Source organism: Carassius gibelio, chromosome A13, assembly GCF_023724105.1.
Source record: "Carassius gibelio isolate Cgi1373 ecotype wild population from Czech Republic chromosome A13, carGib1.2-hapl.c, whole genome shotgun sequence".
Lineage (NCBI taxonomy): Eukaryota > Metazoa > Chordata > Actinopteri > Cypriniformes > Cyprinidae > Carassius > Carassius gibelio.
The window spans coordinates 26,478,634-26,495,530 of NC_068383.1; the positions used below are offsets into that span (position 1 = coordinate 26,478,634).

Here is a 16,897-nt window from a genome sequence, read left to right on the forward strand (position 1 = left end):
GGGAGAAGGGAAGTGTGATGGAATCCTGTTGTGCGCTGATAACATCATCACTGGAGAAGGGAAGAATGGAAAAGATGGTGGTGACATCAGGCCCTGCTGATGTCGCAGTGAAGGTGAAGGTCTTTCTCTCTGTCGTCAATCAGTGAAGTTGTTGAGATGGTGGAACAGTAAAGTGGAGGTGAAGCAGAGCTGATGATGGCAGGTGCAGTGTTGGTGGTTTCAGTGTGAGGGGAAAAAGACAGTTCTGGAAGTTTCTTTTTATCCTTCATTTGTTTTGCCAACTGTTTAACTCTCCTCCTAAAACACTCTACAACCTCTTTTTCCAAAGCCACCATTTTCTCCTTCACATACTCCTCCACCTTATCGAATTTTAACCCCACACTTTCTCTAAAACATACTTCATGGTTAAAATGACTTTCGACAGAGTCTTTAAAATCTTTTTACAGTTCTAAAACAATGTTTTTCAGAGAAAGCACTTCAGCCCGAAGCTGGTCACAGTCACAGCTGTGTATAATCTATTCATCATTAAAATCAGCAGGAGTTTTAAAAGAAGCAGCACTTCAAAATGAGTCGTCATCTTTTAACTCTCTCACAGTTTAAAATCTTAAGAAAGATCCCCGTACGGGCCACTATATGTAAAACTCAGCCCAGCGGTGTTAGAAGAATGAAAAATAAATATGGTTAATAAGCTTGGTTTCTTATACAGGTTCACAATAAAATACCTGAAAACAACACAATTAAACCAGGTAAGTCTAATGAAATAAAAACTCCACAGTCCGGGTGTGAGAGGAAGCTGTGAATGGTCCCTATTTGTTTGCCATGCTGCTCTTTTTATGGGGTTCCTACTTCCTGTCAGGTGACTAATCACCTGACAGGCCAACCAGATAGTTCTTAAAGACATACACACTCTAAAACGGATAAGAGGCATAAAATGGACTTAAGAACATGTAAACCAATTAAAACTCTATAATACATAACATCATTGTCATAAATAGAGCAGTTAAAACATGTCCGTTGTGTGACCGTGCCACAACTAAAATGAAAGTGAAACTAAAGTACACAGACCAAATGAAGATAATTAACAAGACACAGGTGAACTAATGAAATCAAGGGGAGACAGAACCTAGGTCAATGAACAAAAGCAAGGCATGAGAACAGGAAAACACAGAAAACAAGATCCATACTGGGACAGCCTGAATACTGGATTTTTTTCGTTGTTGTTTTTTTTGTTTTTTTTTGTTTTTTGTTAATAATTGATTTAATTGAGATAATTGATCAGGTCAGCACACTTGTATTACATTTGTGATGCTACCCAAAGAATACATTTTGAGGAATGCTACAGTAACTCATCATCATTATCTTGTAGAATTAATATTATTATTTTATTAAAATTTTATGTTTAATAAAAGCCAAACAACCAAAACTATCAAGACAGCTGTTGTGGGGCAAATAAGCAGCTTCTTGCTGTGGAAACATTCAAATTTCCTATGTCAATGTAAAATATTTCATTTTTCTCTTATCGCAGACAGGTGGCGCTATTGCTCTTTTTGATTGGTGATCACTTACTTTGATTGGGTAAGAATCTCATGAACAATCTCCATATAGAATATATATGTATCACCCAACATACTGTTATGGGAATCAAATGGAATTTGGAATTCCATGGAATGTTTCAAAATGACAAATAATGTACAGAAGCATAGTTACAGAGAGAGGATCTGAAAGGCTGCTACATTTTAACGGCATTGTAACATCTGAGACGTCCTGATGATGTTTTTTTTTTTTTTTTTTTTTGGCTGTATGTACTACCTCCTGTACCATGTCACTTTTATGTTGTTTTATTGTTTTGATTGCTGATTTATTAATATGATTTTTAATTTATTGAACAGCACAATGGTCAACGACGGCTGTTGTTGTATTGTGCTATTTAAATAAACTAAATTAAAATTGACTTTCAACACTTGTAAACATTTGTTAAACCTGAAAACTGTCAAAATATGGCAGCATCTACAATGCATTATATAAGTTATAGGTTGTGATGATTTATGAAGTTCACAGTGTTTGTGTCAGGCTGAAGAATTTTTAAATAACAACATAAATAATAATGAATTATGTCCCAATTTATTTATTTAACCCAGCATTTCATCACAATTTCACCATCAAGTTAGGCACATCAACCATAACTCCTTCAAAAACAGCTAGAAGCCTTGGAGTTATGATTGATGATCAGCTGACTTTCTCAGACCACATTGCTAAAACTGTCCGATCCTGCAGATTTGCTTTATTCAACATCAAGAAGATCAAGCCCTTTCTTTGGGAACAAGCTGCACACCTCCTTGTTCAAGCTCTTGTTCTGTCCAGGCTGGACTATTGCAATGCCCTCTCTGCAGGTCTTCCAGTCAGTTCTATCAAACCTTTACAATTAACTCAGAATGCGGCAGCAAGATTCATTTTTAATGAGCTGAAAAGAATACACGTCACACCTCTGTTTATCAAATTGCACTGGCTTCCAATAGTTTAACACGTAGTCAGAGGCGTTTGGATCCATGTGCAGAACTTTATTAAGAGAATGGTCATACAGGCAGAAATCAGGAACGGCGTCAGGTATGTTAGGGATATCCAGAATCATTAACAAGCAGAGATCAGGGCAGGCAGCAGAGAATCAGAGAATCAGAATTTTTTTACATGTTTATTTTTTACTGCAGGCTGGTCCCCACAATGTCAAAAATGTCAGGTTTTATTATACTTTGGGAGACATTTGGTCCCCTCAGTGTAGAATAAACAAAACATATCACACACACACACACACCTCCCCCATAATACTTTTCTCTCAGACTTTTTCATCCTGAAGTGGAGGTAAGCTAAAGTTAATGCCTCTAATTCATTCTCACTCACTCTTTAACACTTTATCTTTAATATTTTCAACCAACCTTAGGGGCAGACATCCCCAGGGGCCGTGTGCCTCTTCACAAGGACTGCCTCTCTAATTTCCATGTTACACACAGAAAAGTAAAAAGAAATCAATCAATCTGGAAATAAACACATGTGGGAATACACACACACACACACACACACACACACACACACACACACATATATATATATATATATATATATATATATATATATATAAATGAATGCATGAGTAAATAAATATATTTAAATGCAGATAAAGATAAATAGATAAAATAATACATAAAGGAAAAACGTAATAAATAAATAAATTCAGTATTAAGTTATATTAAAATGACTATAGTTGTTTTATCGAGTCATTTATTTATTTATTTATTTGTTTTCCTATTAATTAACTTATGTATCTATTTTCTCAAGAGGAAAATTAAAGGTGTGAGTCTTCTTACCCCCAGGGGCTTCTTCTTCCCCAGTTTTTTAATTATAGGCCTCATTATCATACTCTGTCAACATCTTGTACCGTCTTTAAAAAACTTTTAAAGGTTCTCAAGTGCAACAAATGCTACAAAGCGTTCTGAGAAATCTTTATGGTAACTATTGTCCCCTTAAAATGCCATTTTAATGTGTCCTTGTTACACGTTAAATGTGCTTACTATTTTAATAACAATTTATTAATTATGCATAATAACATGCAATTAACCCTAAACCAAACCCCAAATCCTAACCCTAACCTTAAAGTCATACATGTAGTTAATTAATATTACTCATTCCGTAAATGTATAATTACACTGTAACAAGGACACATTAAAATAATAAAGCATAACCATCTAAATAAAGAAATGCTGATAATGATGTAGTGTGAAAAATACATTTCATCTTCAAAGTAAACAGAAAGCTAAATATCCCTAGACAAAGAGTTTTGACTGTGTATTACTGAACATTTTCTTTACATGATTTTTATTTATTTATTTATTTGTATAGATCACAAAGCTGATGTAAAAGCAGTGCAATGTTTTGTTTCACTTTCTTGTCACGTGACTCGGGTTATTCATGAAGGTTTCGTGGTGATTGCAGCATATGTCGAAATGATAAATATTCATCTGTCACTCAGATTATAACAACACTTCCGTCTTGTGTTTGAATGTTGTGGATCTACTTCTAGAGTTCTCACAGGATCTATTCTATTCTATTCTATTCTATTCTATTCTATTCTATTCTATATACTCTTATGACATGTTTCAAATACAGTACCAGAAAATATATTTTTTATTTTAGTCTGACGTAATGAATAGAAAGTTAGCATGACGCACTTCCGCGAACTTGAGCCGGTCGTTGGTTTGTTGTTGTGTGGGGCGGGGGTTAGTTTATTTAGGATGCTCCGGTGCCTGTCTCTCTGGAGCAGCGGGTCTTCATTATTTCAGGGATATTTCAGAGATGGACCCGCGGGTGTCCGAGCTCTTCGAGGCCGCTGCTGGGGCACACAAGTCCGGCTCTCCTAACGGCAGGAAAACCGCCAAACATGGGAACAAAAAGTGCAAAAACCGCTCAGCCAAATATCCGAAAGCAAGCAATAATCCGCCTTATCTACCTCCAGAGGTGAGTCAAACACATCTGTCACATCTGCTTCCGCTTCACTGCATTCACCAATGTGTCCTTCTAGAGGTTATGTGTTATATGTTTCTATGTTTCAGGGATTGTGACTGAAAATGCAGTGATAGTGTTTTGTGATTAAGTATTACGTGAAGAAATGCTGATAACACACTCGTGAAGAAGTAAACAGCCGTTGTATAATGTCAATATACCACCCTGCTCGGAGTGTGAAGATATGTTAGGGTTATTAACTCACTGTAAATGTGCTCATATTAAGACATGAAACTTGATCAAAGAAACTTATAAAGTGTGACCCTGAGGATTTTTATATAATCTGAAAGCTGAATAAATAAGATTTCCATTGATGTCTGGTTTGAAAGGAGGACAATATTTGAAAATCTGAAATCTGAGGAAGTGAAGAAATCAAAATACTGAGAAAATCACATTTAAAGTTGTCCAAATGAATTATTATCAAGGCATATTACTAATAGAAAATTATGTTTTGATATATTTACATTAGGAAATTTACAAAATATCTTCACGATACCTGATTTTTACATAATATCCTATTGTTTTTTGGCATAAAAGAAAAATCAATAATTCTGACCCATACAATGTATTTTTGGCTATTGCTATCTTTTTAAGACTGGTTTTGTGACCCAGGTTTCAAATTAGCCTCTCTAGCAACTCAAATAGCTGTTACGCTATAAACATCATAATAAACATGAAATGCAGCATAAAACACTCTGATGGCCTAAGAAGATGCTTTTTTTTTAAAATCAAATATTAAATGTAACACTTGGAAATGCACCTTTCCCTATAAATATGCAATGTAACAGTATTTTACAGTAGAACTTCATATACTATAATGCCATCAATATATTTTACATTGTTGTGGCATGTAAACATATTCCACATAATCTTTAAGCTTATGAAACTGCTTGTATGTGAGATAATTACACAAGAGTCGAATTAAAGCATGTCACACTGCAGAGCGTTTGAGAGAAACTCATGGCTTTCACTCTTTTGTTTGGCTGGAAATAAAGGAGAGCTTCTGTAGAAAGAAGAAGCAGGACGTGGACATCCAAGAGAAATAAAGAGAGGTTGGGCGGCTTCTGTGACATCCAGTGTGTTGAGTCATCTGTGTCCGTGGTGTTTCATTGACAAACAGCTGTGTGTGTGACATTGTGAGGCATTAGCTGGACCTGTTGAACCAGATCTTTAGTGAAGCCAATGAATTATACCTAGGGCTTGTGACGTGTGTTCAACACTACCTTGTTCATTCTGTCTGTGCTTAAACTGTGGCATGTTTTGAAGTTAGCAATAGCAAAGCTTGCTTTAACTGATCTGACCTGCAGTTAAAATGTGAAGGAAATTATGGTTAAAGTAGTAAGATATGTACAGTAAGAGTCTATTCTGAATGACTTGTGTTAGCAGTGTCAGCGGCTCTTTCTCTTGTGTCTCTGTGCGTCTGATTCGTGAACCGTGTGACGCTTGAGCTCGGTCCAGCATTAACTCTGTCCTGTGTTTTGTTTCAGGCTGAAGAGGGAAACATTGAGTACAAGGTAAACTCCCCACGAACTAATATCTGCAGACATATTTACCAGATGGAGCGTGATCTGTGCATGAATGTTTGAATACACCTGGTAGAAAATATTTCTTTGTATTGCTTTTTATGCATGCATAGGTTACCCACAATGCATTGCAAGGAGTAGAGCCCCACCGATATGGATTTTTGGGGGCCGATGTCGATAATAACTCGAAAAGAGCCGATTTATAATCCGATATTTTGATTTTGAAAATAAACTGGATATTAGACCCATTTTCTAGATTACAGTCTCAATGACTAAACAATTGCACATCAAAAGTATATATTTTTTAATGATCAAAAAACAGTCTGGTTTTAAACATTTAACACTTTTACTTTCTTCCAGTTGAAGCTGGTTTTAACAGTATTTGCAGAAGTAGTCCCACACTTTGCTGCTACAGCATTCACCTTTTTCAGCCATCTGTAGGGCAGAAAGAGAGACAGAGAAAGAATAAACATGTGTATTAATAATATCACCATGTATCATTACTCATGTCATCATTAGAATTATAATAATAATAAACAGGGATCTCCTACATAGGCAAAAATGAGAAATATATATATATATATATATATATATATATATATATATATATATATAGTTATATATAGTTATTTATTTATTTGTCAAGCAATAGGTATTTCCTATTACCTACTTATATTTAACAATATTATTACAACATTTTCCTGTTATGTCTGTAAAGCTGCTTTGAAACAATCTGTAAAAAAGAAAAAAGCGCTTGTTCAGCTCACATTTATTTACATGTCCCCTCTGGTTTAATCATTTCTGACGCACCTACTGTAGTTACTGTAACTACACTATATTTGCTCTCACAGACACACTCACAACGGACCCGTATATCTTCTCCTCTTCTCTTTGTGCAGTCTGAATCAAAACATCGTCATGCGCTAGTGAACGTAAAGTTAGCCAACCGTTACCGGAAGATTACGCAATCAATTCGAAGTTGAACGGTTAACGTTAGTGTCATGAACACACCGCTGTCAATTTTGAGAAGAACCACATTCAAACAAGTTAATAGCAGGCATTTAAGGGGCCTGCTAAAAAGGAAGCTTTTTTAGCGTTAGGATAACGTAACAGTTGTTGTTTTTTCAAGGCACGCTGTACATAACTTCTAGTCATTGATTACACGCTCCCCCCTGCCACAGTCACTCGGTCATTATGTGGGAAACACTGCATATATATTTAGAATAAGTTAAACGCTAACATTATAGTTTGACCTCTTATTAACGTTTGCGCTCTTCCACTGATAAACATGGTAACGTTATTAGCTTTGTTGCTAATCTAATATAGCAATGAATTAGCTGCTGTAAGTGATGTTATAGAATATTTAGAAGTGATAATGATAGGACCGTTAGCTAGAACTACCACACCGTTTTTATATACAGTGTATGAACTAAATCATTTCACATGACGAACGACAGACTCGCCGTCAAAACAGTACATCTCCGTGGCTTGGCTGATCGCTTTCTTCTATAGTGGATTTCTGGAGCTGCAGAGCTCCCTCTGGTGGGCAAACTGTGCAACACTCATAACATGAGTGAAGCATGAGACTCCGTTTCTCATGTTTCATCGGCCATTATAAACGCTGATGCCGATTTAAATGCAATAAGTTCATATCGGCCGATAATATCGGCTGGCCGATATATCGGTCGGGCTCTAGTAAGGAGCCAGTCTCCTGTGTAAATGTATGCCGCAGAAGATTAGCAGATCTTTTTAAGCACTTCAGCTGCCAGCAAACAAAACAGCTCTGCCACACCCACCATTACTGCATTACGTCTGTCCATCACACTGTAGTTGTGTCTTGATCTGGTCTGTGTTGTGTTTAGCTGAAGCTGGTGGAGCCCACGCAGTACCGCTTCGAGCACCTGGCCACACAGATGAAGTGGCGTCTGCAGGAGGGGCGCGGAGAGGCCGTGTATCAGATCGGGGTGGAGGACAACGGGCTGCTGGTGGGCCTGACGGAGGAGGACATGGAGGCCTCGCTCCAAACACTGCGCAGGATGGCTGAGAAGTACACACACATCACCAATTCACCAGTACAAATGTGTAATTACAAATGTATTTAAATACATGAAGCACATGTTTCAGTAGAAATAACATTAAAGTATGTTTTTTAGTTTATCATGAATGCCTTTCAGTGCATTCCACAGCATATTTCAAAGATAATATAATAAATTATGAAATTACAGAAAAGATGGCTCACTTGAGTGTCAGGAAACATATTCAGTTTGCTCTGAAGTATATTCTTTTTTTCAGTAATTAGCACACTTCTGAAGTGTACTGACGAGAGGCTTGGCTGAGGGTAATGGCTGCAGTGTGTGTGTGTGTGTGTGTGTTCAGGGTGGGTGCAGACATCACAGTTCTCCGAGAGCAGGAGGTGGATCACGACTCTGACGAGTCTCACAGGATCGCTGAGGTGCTCATCAGGAAGGTGCCAGATGATCAGCAGGTAAGTGATCCTGTGTTTGTGTTGTGTTCCTCTGATGTGTCGGATGCTCTCAGGTGTGTGTTAATGGTGTTACGTGACGCGTCTGCAGTTCCTGGACCTGCGGGTAGCAGTGCTGGGTAACGTGGACTCGGGGAAGTCCACTCTGCTCGGTGTGCTCACACAAGGAGAGCTGGACAACGGGAGAGGAAGAGCGCGCCTCAACCTCTTCAGACACCTTCATGAGATCCAGAGCGGACGCACCTCCAGCATCAGCATCGAGATCCTGGGCTTCGACAGCAGAGGAGAGGTGAGAGCGTGCCTCAGACTACACAATCAACCACACCGCCCTGGATCATCATCAGTATTAGGGTTTTTGATGGCACTTTGCATCGGTGTCTGTTCTTGTCTAAGGTGGTGAACTACAGCGAGTCCCGAACGGCGGAGGAAATCTGTGAGAGTGCCTCTAAAATGATCACCTTCATAGACCTGGCAGGCCACCACAAGTATCTCAAGACCACCATCTTTGGCCTGACCAGCTACTGTCCAGACTTTGCCATGCTGGTGGTCAGCGCCAACACCGGCATCGGTAAGATCTTCCAGCTCGTCTGACGCTGTGCTGCTGGTCATCTCAGATAGAGCCAGTTTAAACATACAAGCACAGAAAGACATGAAACCCAATTGAGTTTTGTCACGAGAAATGCATACAAAATTACCACCTCAAAAGTATCCTTGAAAAAATGGTCGTTTAGGTCTTAAGAGAAAGTAAACCAAGAAATGAAACAGTACAAACAGTTAACAATCTATATTTCATTTATACAGTAAAGACTTGGGCTGTCGCGATAGTCCATAAATCAATTAATTGCAGGATTAAAAAAATGAGCTCGATAATATTTTCGTCCGCGATAATTTTTTCCTTTTTTCATTTAAATAATGTATTATGTCATGATGTGATGTGGGGTTAGTCTGGAACAGACCCTCTCCGATGGCACAGATGTCCCGGGAATGAACAGATAACGTCTCGCTAGAGTGACCAGCTTTGGGAAGCACTTTTCATTTGCTTGTGGATGTTTGCGTCGCAATTGATACAGCATTGTACTTGCACAACTGTTGTACTTCATTTTAATACCACATAATATATTTTGCAAGTAACTTTGTTGCCCTTTCTGTTGAAATTGGCCTTCTTTTCACTCGCTTCATTTGGCTTGCTCAGCTAAATATGTCTATGGGCATTTGGTTGCGTGTGTCAACGTGCCCAGTGAGTTAACACACACAAACATAAGCGCGCGTCGTTTTCTCCTTTACAAAGCACTCGAGCAGTTCCTGGCGTCTGTCAATGCTAACCATCCATCAGCTGCGATATCCGTTACAACAAGGAAATATCAGTAATGGATTTCCTCCACCGAAAAACCCTTGCTGTAACTCTACTACAAGATTTATTCACGAAGAAAAGTAAAATAAAACTCTGCAGTGTTTTGGTGCACCCCGTTTTTCAAAAACAACGGGTATTTTCACTCTGAAGGAAGCTGAGTTGGTTCTTGTCACATGACCAGGTGCGCTTGCGTCATTCTGAACAGCTGAGATGTTTTAACTCGATGCGGTGCGGACGCGCTTGGAAAAAACGATTGCGTCTCTTCCAGTATGAGCGCCATACCGCATTTGAGATAATGAACTTGAGCACAAAAAAAGACGTGATATGTGAACAGCCCCTTCGTCGAGCTAAATGTTTACTTTCGGTTAACGGTTAAATACCATAAAATAAAATAAAAGTTTATTGATCTTTGAAAAGGTGTACCTGTGTTTTTATGCCATTATCATTATATTAGTTGAAACTGGTCTAAGAACGACAATATTATCGTTCATCGCGATAATTTCTTGGACAATTTATCGTCCAGCAAAATTCGTTATCGTGACAGGCCTAGTAAAGACTATGTAATGCTATTTACATTTGATTATTCAGTTTCTGTACCTGGACACCTACAAACGTGAAAAATCTTTGGTTTGGTTTGTATATTTGTGCTATATACACAATTTCAAACAGGGCCCAGCGGTAAAAGCTGCACCGGAGCCCCACAAACCCCAGCTAGGGCCCTGTAGAGCGATCGCAGTGTTTCCCACAGTCGTACACACTATCTGTGGTGTAAACTTGCAATACTGACCAGATTACCTGGGTCCTTGTTCTCTGAAGCTTTTTTGGTATCCACACAAATGATCCGCTGCCTATTAACCACCGCATGTCTCCATGTAAGACACTGTCTCTTCTCTCAGCGGGGACGACGCGTGAGCACCTGGGTCTGGCCATGGCCCTGAAGGTGCCCATCTTCATTGTGGTGAGTAAAGTGGACCTGTGCAGCAGAGGCGCGGTGGAGCGCACCGTCCGACAGCTGGAGCGCATCCTCAAGCAGCCGGGCTGCAACAAGGTGCCCATGCTGGTGTCCTCCACAGACGACGCCGTCACGGCCGCCCAGAAGTGTGCACAGTCACCCAGGTACACCCCAACCACAGAAACCAGACATGGCTGTGCTGTTCTCATGATTCGCCTGCTTTAAACTCTACATGTGTTGTCTTGTCCTCCGGCAGCATCACCCCCATCTTCACCCTGTCCAGTGTATCAGGGGAGAGTCTGGATGTGCTGAAGGTCTTCTTTAATATTCTGCCTCCCCTCAGCAACAGCGAGGAGCAGGAGGAGCTCATGCAGCAGCTCACTGAGTTTCAGGTACAGCTGTGTTAACATAACGATTAATCAATCCATAGATTTTCAAATGCATCCTGAACAAAAACTAAAAATGGAGCTTTAATATTTAAAAATAAACACTACTGAACCATACTTTGTAAATGAATAACAATATTAGTATTAGGAATAATAACTCGGCACTTTAGGGTTACCGATTATGAATGATTATAAACCCAGAAAGGGTTAAATCAACCCTGCAGCCTTACCAAATAAAGTCTCAAACCAGCATTTGGTTTGAAAAAGATAATCCAGGTAGTGTTGTTGTAGTTTTCAGTGTCAGTCTCGTTCATGTGTGTGTGTGTGTGTGTGTGTGTGTGTGTGTGTGTGTGTGTGTGTGTGTGTGTGTGTGTGTGTGTGTGTGTGGGATCCTGTAGATTGATGAGATCTACACCGTGCCAGATGTGGGGACAGTAGTTGGTGGGACTCTGTACAGGTACGTCCTCTTGTCTGTGGCGTCCCATCAGACTGCACTGGTGTGTAATGAGTGTTTGGTGTGTGCAGTGGGGTGTGCCGCGAGGGCGAGCAGCTGGTGGTGGGACCCACAGACGACGGGATGTTTCGGGAGCTGGCGGTGTGCAGTATCCAGAGGAATCGCTCCGGGTGCAGGGTGCTGAGAGCCGGTCAGGCCGCCACTCTGGCGCTGGGAGATTTCGACCGCTCCTTAATACGAAAGGTGAAATGGACCAGAGTCTAAAATGAGCTGAATCTGAGTCGTTATACGAGGATCATTGTTCATGGTTCAGACAGCTAATGTTTAAAGCGTGTTGGTGTTTTCTGGCAGGGGATGGTGATGGTCAGCCCAGAGATGAACCCCACTATCTGCTGGCGCTTTGAGGCTGAGATCGTCTTACTCTTCCACGCCAAAACTTTCCACAAGGGCTTCCAGGTGACGGTGCACGTGGGCAACGTTAGACAGACGGCCACGGTCGAGGCTCTGCAGGGAAAGGTGAGGCTCTCTCTCAGTCTGAACTGATGATGGCTTGATAAACAGCTAACTAGTAGGTGGTCTGTAATCGCTAGGCGTTTGTGTGATTTTCTGTGTTCGTCTAGCTAAACAAGTCCGTCTGTTGGTCTGTCCTACTAGACGTGAAGTCTCCTTGTCTGTCTGCTTTCTCTTTAATTTTTATTTTACTTGTCTGTCTTTACAGATGAACAGTTATCTATCTTTCAGATAAACTGGGATCCCATATCTGTGAATAGTTAGCTAGTTAGAGATTAGATAGCTTCCAGATGGACCGTGAAAGGCAGTTTATTGCACTTAGACAGTACAGTGTGTTCATGTCATTTGGTCGGAGCAAGACCTTTTCTACATAAAATTCAACAAAGGTTTTTTTAACTCCACATTGACAAAATGACTAATTATAGAATTTGCAAAGAGTGTGTTTTTATTCAGTTTATGCTGTAAATATTGCATGTGATCAGAACCTAAGTTTCTGATGAATGCTTTGGAAAACAGAACTAAGCTTGGTTTGTTTTTAAAGAAAAACAATCAGCAGATTATTTCAGAAGGGAAATCATTAAAAACAAAACGAAAGTATACGTTTACTGTAAAGAACATGTACCAGACAATTTATTATTTTATTTTATATAAAATACATTTTACAAAATATTTTGAAGTCAAAATTGGAGTAAAGCCATATGTCTAAATAAGTTATGTTCCAAATTTGAAGTTGATATATTTAAAAAAGCAGAAAGATTTTATTTTGATGTTATACCAAAACTCCTTTGAATTTTTTAGTGCATTTTCCAGTCGCAAATTCATAGATTTATTTTGCTATATTTCTTCTTTCACAAAATAAGTGAGTCTCAGACCTTTCTGACGATATGCATTCTGTCAAGAATATAAAAAGTTCTGATTATAATATATCATACATATACATGTGGGAAATGACACTTGACTCCGCCCACTAAGGGGAAGGAGACCACCAAAAGATATTAAAGTACTATATCCATGGTAAGGCAATGTTTTGCTTTCAAAGTTTTTAAGGTTTTAAATAATATCTGATAATAAAACAAATAATGTTTTTTTGTTCATTTGATTATTTTAATCAATACCTGTAGTAGGCTATTTCTTGTTAGTATGTTAGATCTGCCTGGAAACATTACAACAAAGATACGACGGACAGACAGAGTTTATTTCTGACGGTTTACTTGTCTTTAATGAAGTTAGTCAGGCCTGCCATTTAAAATGTTGTCATTATAACAACCTCATTTCCAGCAAAGATGACTAAACCATGATTATATATCGGTCATATCACGCACCCCAGACATAAACAAAGATCAGTGTGTATGTGTGGATCACTGAAGGCGATGGAAAGCCTCTTTCTGAGCGTGTCTTTGATGCTTCTCCTTCAGGACGAGCTGCGCACCGGTGAGAAAGCAGTGGTCTGGTTCAGGTTCATCAAACACCCAGAGTACCTGAAGGTGGGCACCAAGCTGCTCTTCAGAGAGGGAGGAACCAAAGGCATCGGCCAGGTCACCAAACTCCAGCCGCGGCACCCATCTGGCTCAAACACAGCCTGAACCAGCAGCTCCTCTCACCAGAGTCAGTCCTTCACTCGTAGTGTACAGGTCTCTTAACTCTCTTTACAGTCACAGACGGCCTTTATAACCACGCAATCCTCCAGCCATTGCTCACTCACACAAGGACAGGGATCGTCAATTTAAAGACAGTTTTTATTCAGAAGGGGATCTTTTTATCACTGATGTCAGTGAAGAATCTCGTGGCAGCTACAGTTGTGAGTGTGCAATCATCTCTTCTGTACCAAACGCCAGAAGCCACGTCTCTTTCAGTGTTTTTTAAAGATCTGTTTTACTTCTTGAAGCGTGAACGGTTCAGGCTTTAGATCTCTGAGTGTATGTGTGCTGCGTCCTCTCGCCATCGCTGCTTCGGAGCGCATCAGAAGTCAATCTTGCGTCTGTGTCTGCCTGCACTCAGGAAGCATTACATTCACACCGCAGTGCTTTATTCCTGCTCTCTCTCTTGGTCTCTAAGCTAGAGACTGGTTTGGTGCTAATGCTGTTGATTGACTGGTTTGTAGTTGTTGGTCAGTTCTGGCCTCAGCTCTGTCCTGAGTATCTCATACTGAATCACACACATCAGGACACGCTCAAGTTTCTACTGTATCACTGTTCTGTGTGCAATCTCAGAAGAAAAAATTATTTGAACCAAAAAAAAAAGTACATTTATATTGATTGTCAGATAATTCTGGATGTTTTCTATAGATTTGTAATCATTTCTATTCATATGCAATGTGTTGAGTGACTTCCTATTTTACACCAAATGATACTTTTGTGACCTCACATAGATGTTTTTTTTTTTGTGTGTGGATATTTTTTAATATTTTAGCCTTACTTTGGTGCACTGGAATATTTATGTACAAAACCGTTTGTATATTGTGATTTACTTAAATAAAAGTTAATGACGGTTTATAACTGCATTATTTGAGCTCGTCTCTCACGGATTGAGTGGAAAGTGAGTTTTCTTTCACGGGTAACCTGACAGATCAGACAGATCCAGCCAAACTCCAGCCTGTTCTCTGTTGACCAGCTCAAACTCAAACGGGACGGTGGATGATTTACATCTGTATCACGACACTTTATCTGCCACAGTTACAGGAAGTGAAACTGACCTCACAATAACTGGCTTCCTTGGTAAACATTTAAGTAGAATAATTGAATAGTTGTGGGGGGAGATTCTCATCTTTTTATCCAATACACAGTGGCACACAATTATTAGCATCCTAGAAATTATGTATAAAAAAATTTATAACAGCAGGGTGACTAGGAGCATGAATTTGTGAAGTAGGACACAGATCGACTATGATCTATCCTCACATAAACATGCCATTCATCTGTTTCACAGGAATATAAAGATGTAAAGATGTATATAAAGATGAGGGAGCGCAAGGCCAAATATCCTTAATCACCCATCACAGGGTATAAAACCAAAGACTGTAGTTCTGATGAGCAGAACAAGATTGTTGAGCTTCACAAAACAGAAAGTGGCTAAAGCATTGGACATCCCCATTACCTCCATCAGGGCAATAACTGAGACCTTCGAGTCAAGTCGAGAGGATGTCTGTCGGTCTGGATCATCTTATTCCATGGAAAGGTTGCAGTGTTTCCGAGGATTTGTTGCCTTCTAGTGGTGTGAAGTAAATAATGCCAAAACCATTCAGGAAGTGCTCTTTATAGGAATAGCTCACCCCCAAAAATGAACATTTGCTGAAAGTGTCCTCACACTTAGACCAAAGGTGTAGATGAGTTTGTGTCTTTATCAGGTTTGTAGAAATGTAGCATTGCACCAGTGTCTCATCAGTGAATGGGTGCCGTCAGAATGAGAGTCCAAACAGCTGATAAAAACATCACTCCAGTCCATCAGTTAATGTCTTGTGAAGACGTGTGTTGTGTGTTTGTAAGAAACTTTAAACCACTGATAAAGTCTGAGTCCATAATCCACAATAACTCTTCCCCCAGTGATGAAGTTCATCTCCTGTTTTCTCACATCAAAATCAGCCGAAATATTTGTTCAGAGCTGTTTGGGCTTGTAAACGGTGCTTGACCTGTGCAGATTTCTCTCCTGATTCAGACCAGAGCACTTTTAAAAACAACTCGAAGTACAAATGAATTAAAACACATGGGCAGGGTATGGTAATATATCAACTGTACAATAAAAAGCAGGTCAGAAACAGGTTCACAGAAACAGAAACGTTTTATAAAAATGATCACCTTCATATTTCAGCCTTTAAATATTTTTTAAGAAAATGGATTAGTCAAAAGTATCAATTATTATATTAATTTAAACAATTAGCAGTCGTTATATAAGTTAAATAGCCTAAGATATATTGTAGTGTCTTAATTGTTTAGATTTTTATGATGCATAAGTTTCCTATCAATCTACCAGTTCAACTGTTGTGTAAAAACATCGGCTGGTTTTCATGAGTAAGTTCGGTTTATATTTATTCAGTGAAATAATAGCCTTTAAGCTGCATCACAAACAGATCTTTCCGTCCCTCTTGAAATCATAATTAAGACTTTCTTGTACCATTTAAGACTTTTACATCCTTAAATTTCACACAACTACATTGAAGACTTTTTAAGGACCCGCATGGTATTTCAGAACATTTTCATCAGCATCATCATCAGACTCATTCTGACGGCACCCATTCACTGCAAGCCATACCAAGAGACTCTTGTCACAAACCTAGCAACCAGCTGAAACACAGCATGAGCATTAAAGCATCCCACAGTGTTAAAGCACACTGATGTGCTTGCAAATAACTACAACTCTGTGTGATACTCTTTTCACGTGTATTTATGCTTTGATCTGAAAGAAAACAGCGCATCCTTGTCTGACACAGAAGAGCGTAAGCTGAGTTCAGCTCATATTCTCCAAAATGGTGCTATGGTGATGTTGAGAGACACAGAGGAGACAAATTGTTGAATAAAGTCATTAGTTTTGTTTTATTTGTGTAGAAAAAGTAAGCTTTTACAGTGTTTATGTCATTATGTGAAAATACAAAATTTACAGAACAGAAAAATCTACAGTAGAATAAAAAGTAAATAAATAAATGTGATCTAATCTGCCCAAACTTCTCTGTTTGGCCACATGTTCTCATCCACATC

The 16,897-nt window shown here is 39.2% G+C and overlaps 1 protein-coding gene across 1 annotated transcript; it reads left to right on the top strand.

The window, feature by feature from the left end:
• Positions 1-4,061: 4,061 nt before the first annotated feature.
• gtpbp2a (GTP binding protein 2a) lies at positions 4,062-14,733 on the top strand. The gene is made up of 12 exons (XM_052613814.1): positions 4,062-4,506; positions 6,039-6,065; positions 7,937-8,121; positions 8,451-8,559; positions 8,648-8,845; positions 8,950-9,124; positions 10,804-11,023; positions 11,116-11,251; positions 11,644-11,702; positions 11,771-11,942; positions 12,051-12,215; positions 13,625-14,733. The coding sequence occupies exons 1-12, from the start codon at positions 4,345-4,347 to the stop codon at positions 13,790-13,792; spliced, it is 1,776 nt and encodes a 591-aa protein (XP_052469774.1). The 5' UTR covers positions 4,062-4,344; the 3' UTR covers positions 13,793-14,733.
• Positions 14,734-16,897: the final 2,164 nt, after the last annotated feature.

Bases quoted from the DNA above. Each gene is read 5' to 3' on its own strand.
- gtpbp2a (XM_052613814.1), top strand. From the start codon at position 4,345: ATGGACCCGCGGGTGTCCGAGCTCTTCGAGGCCGCTGCTGGGGCACAC. The intron at 6,066-7,936 runs GTAAACTCCCCA...TGTTGTGTTTAG, and splicing joins AGGGAAACATTGAGTACAAG to CTGAAGCTGGTGGAGCCCAC. The intron at 11,024-11,115 runs GTACACCCCAAC...GTCCTCCGGCAG, and splicing joins AAGTGTGCACAGTCACCCAG to CATCACCCCCATCTTCACCC.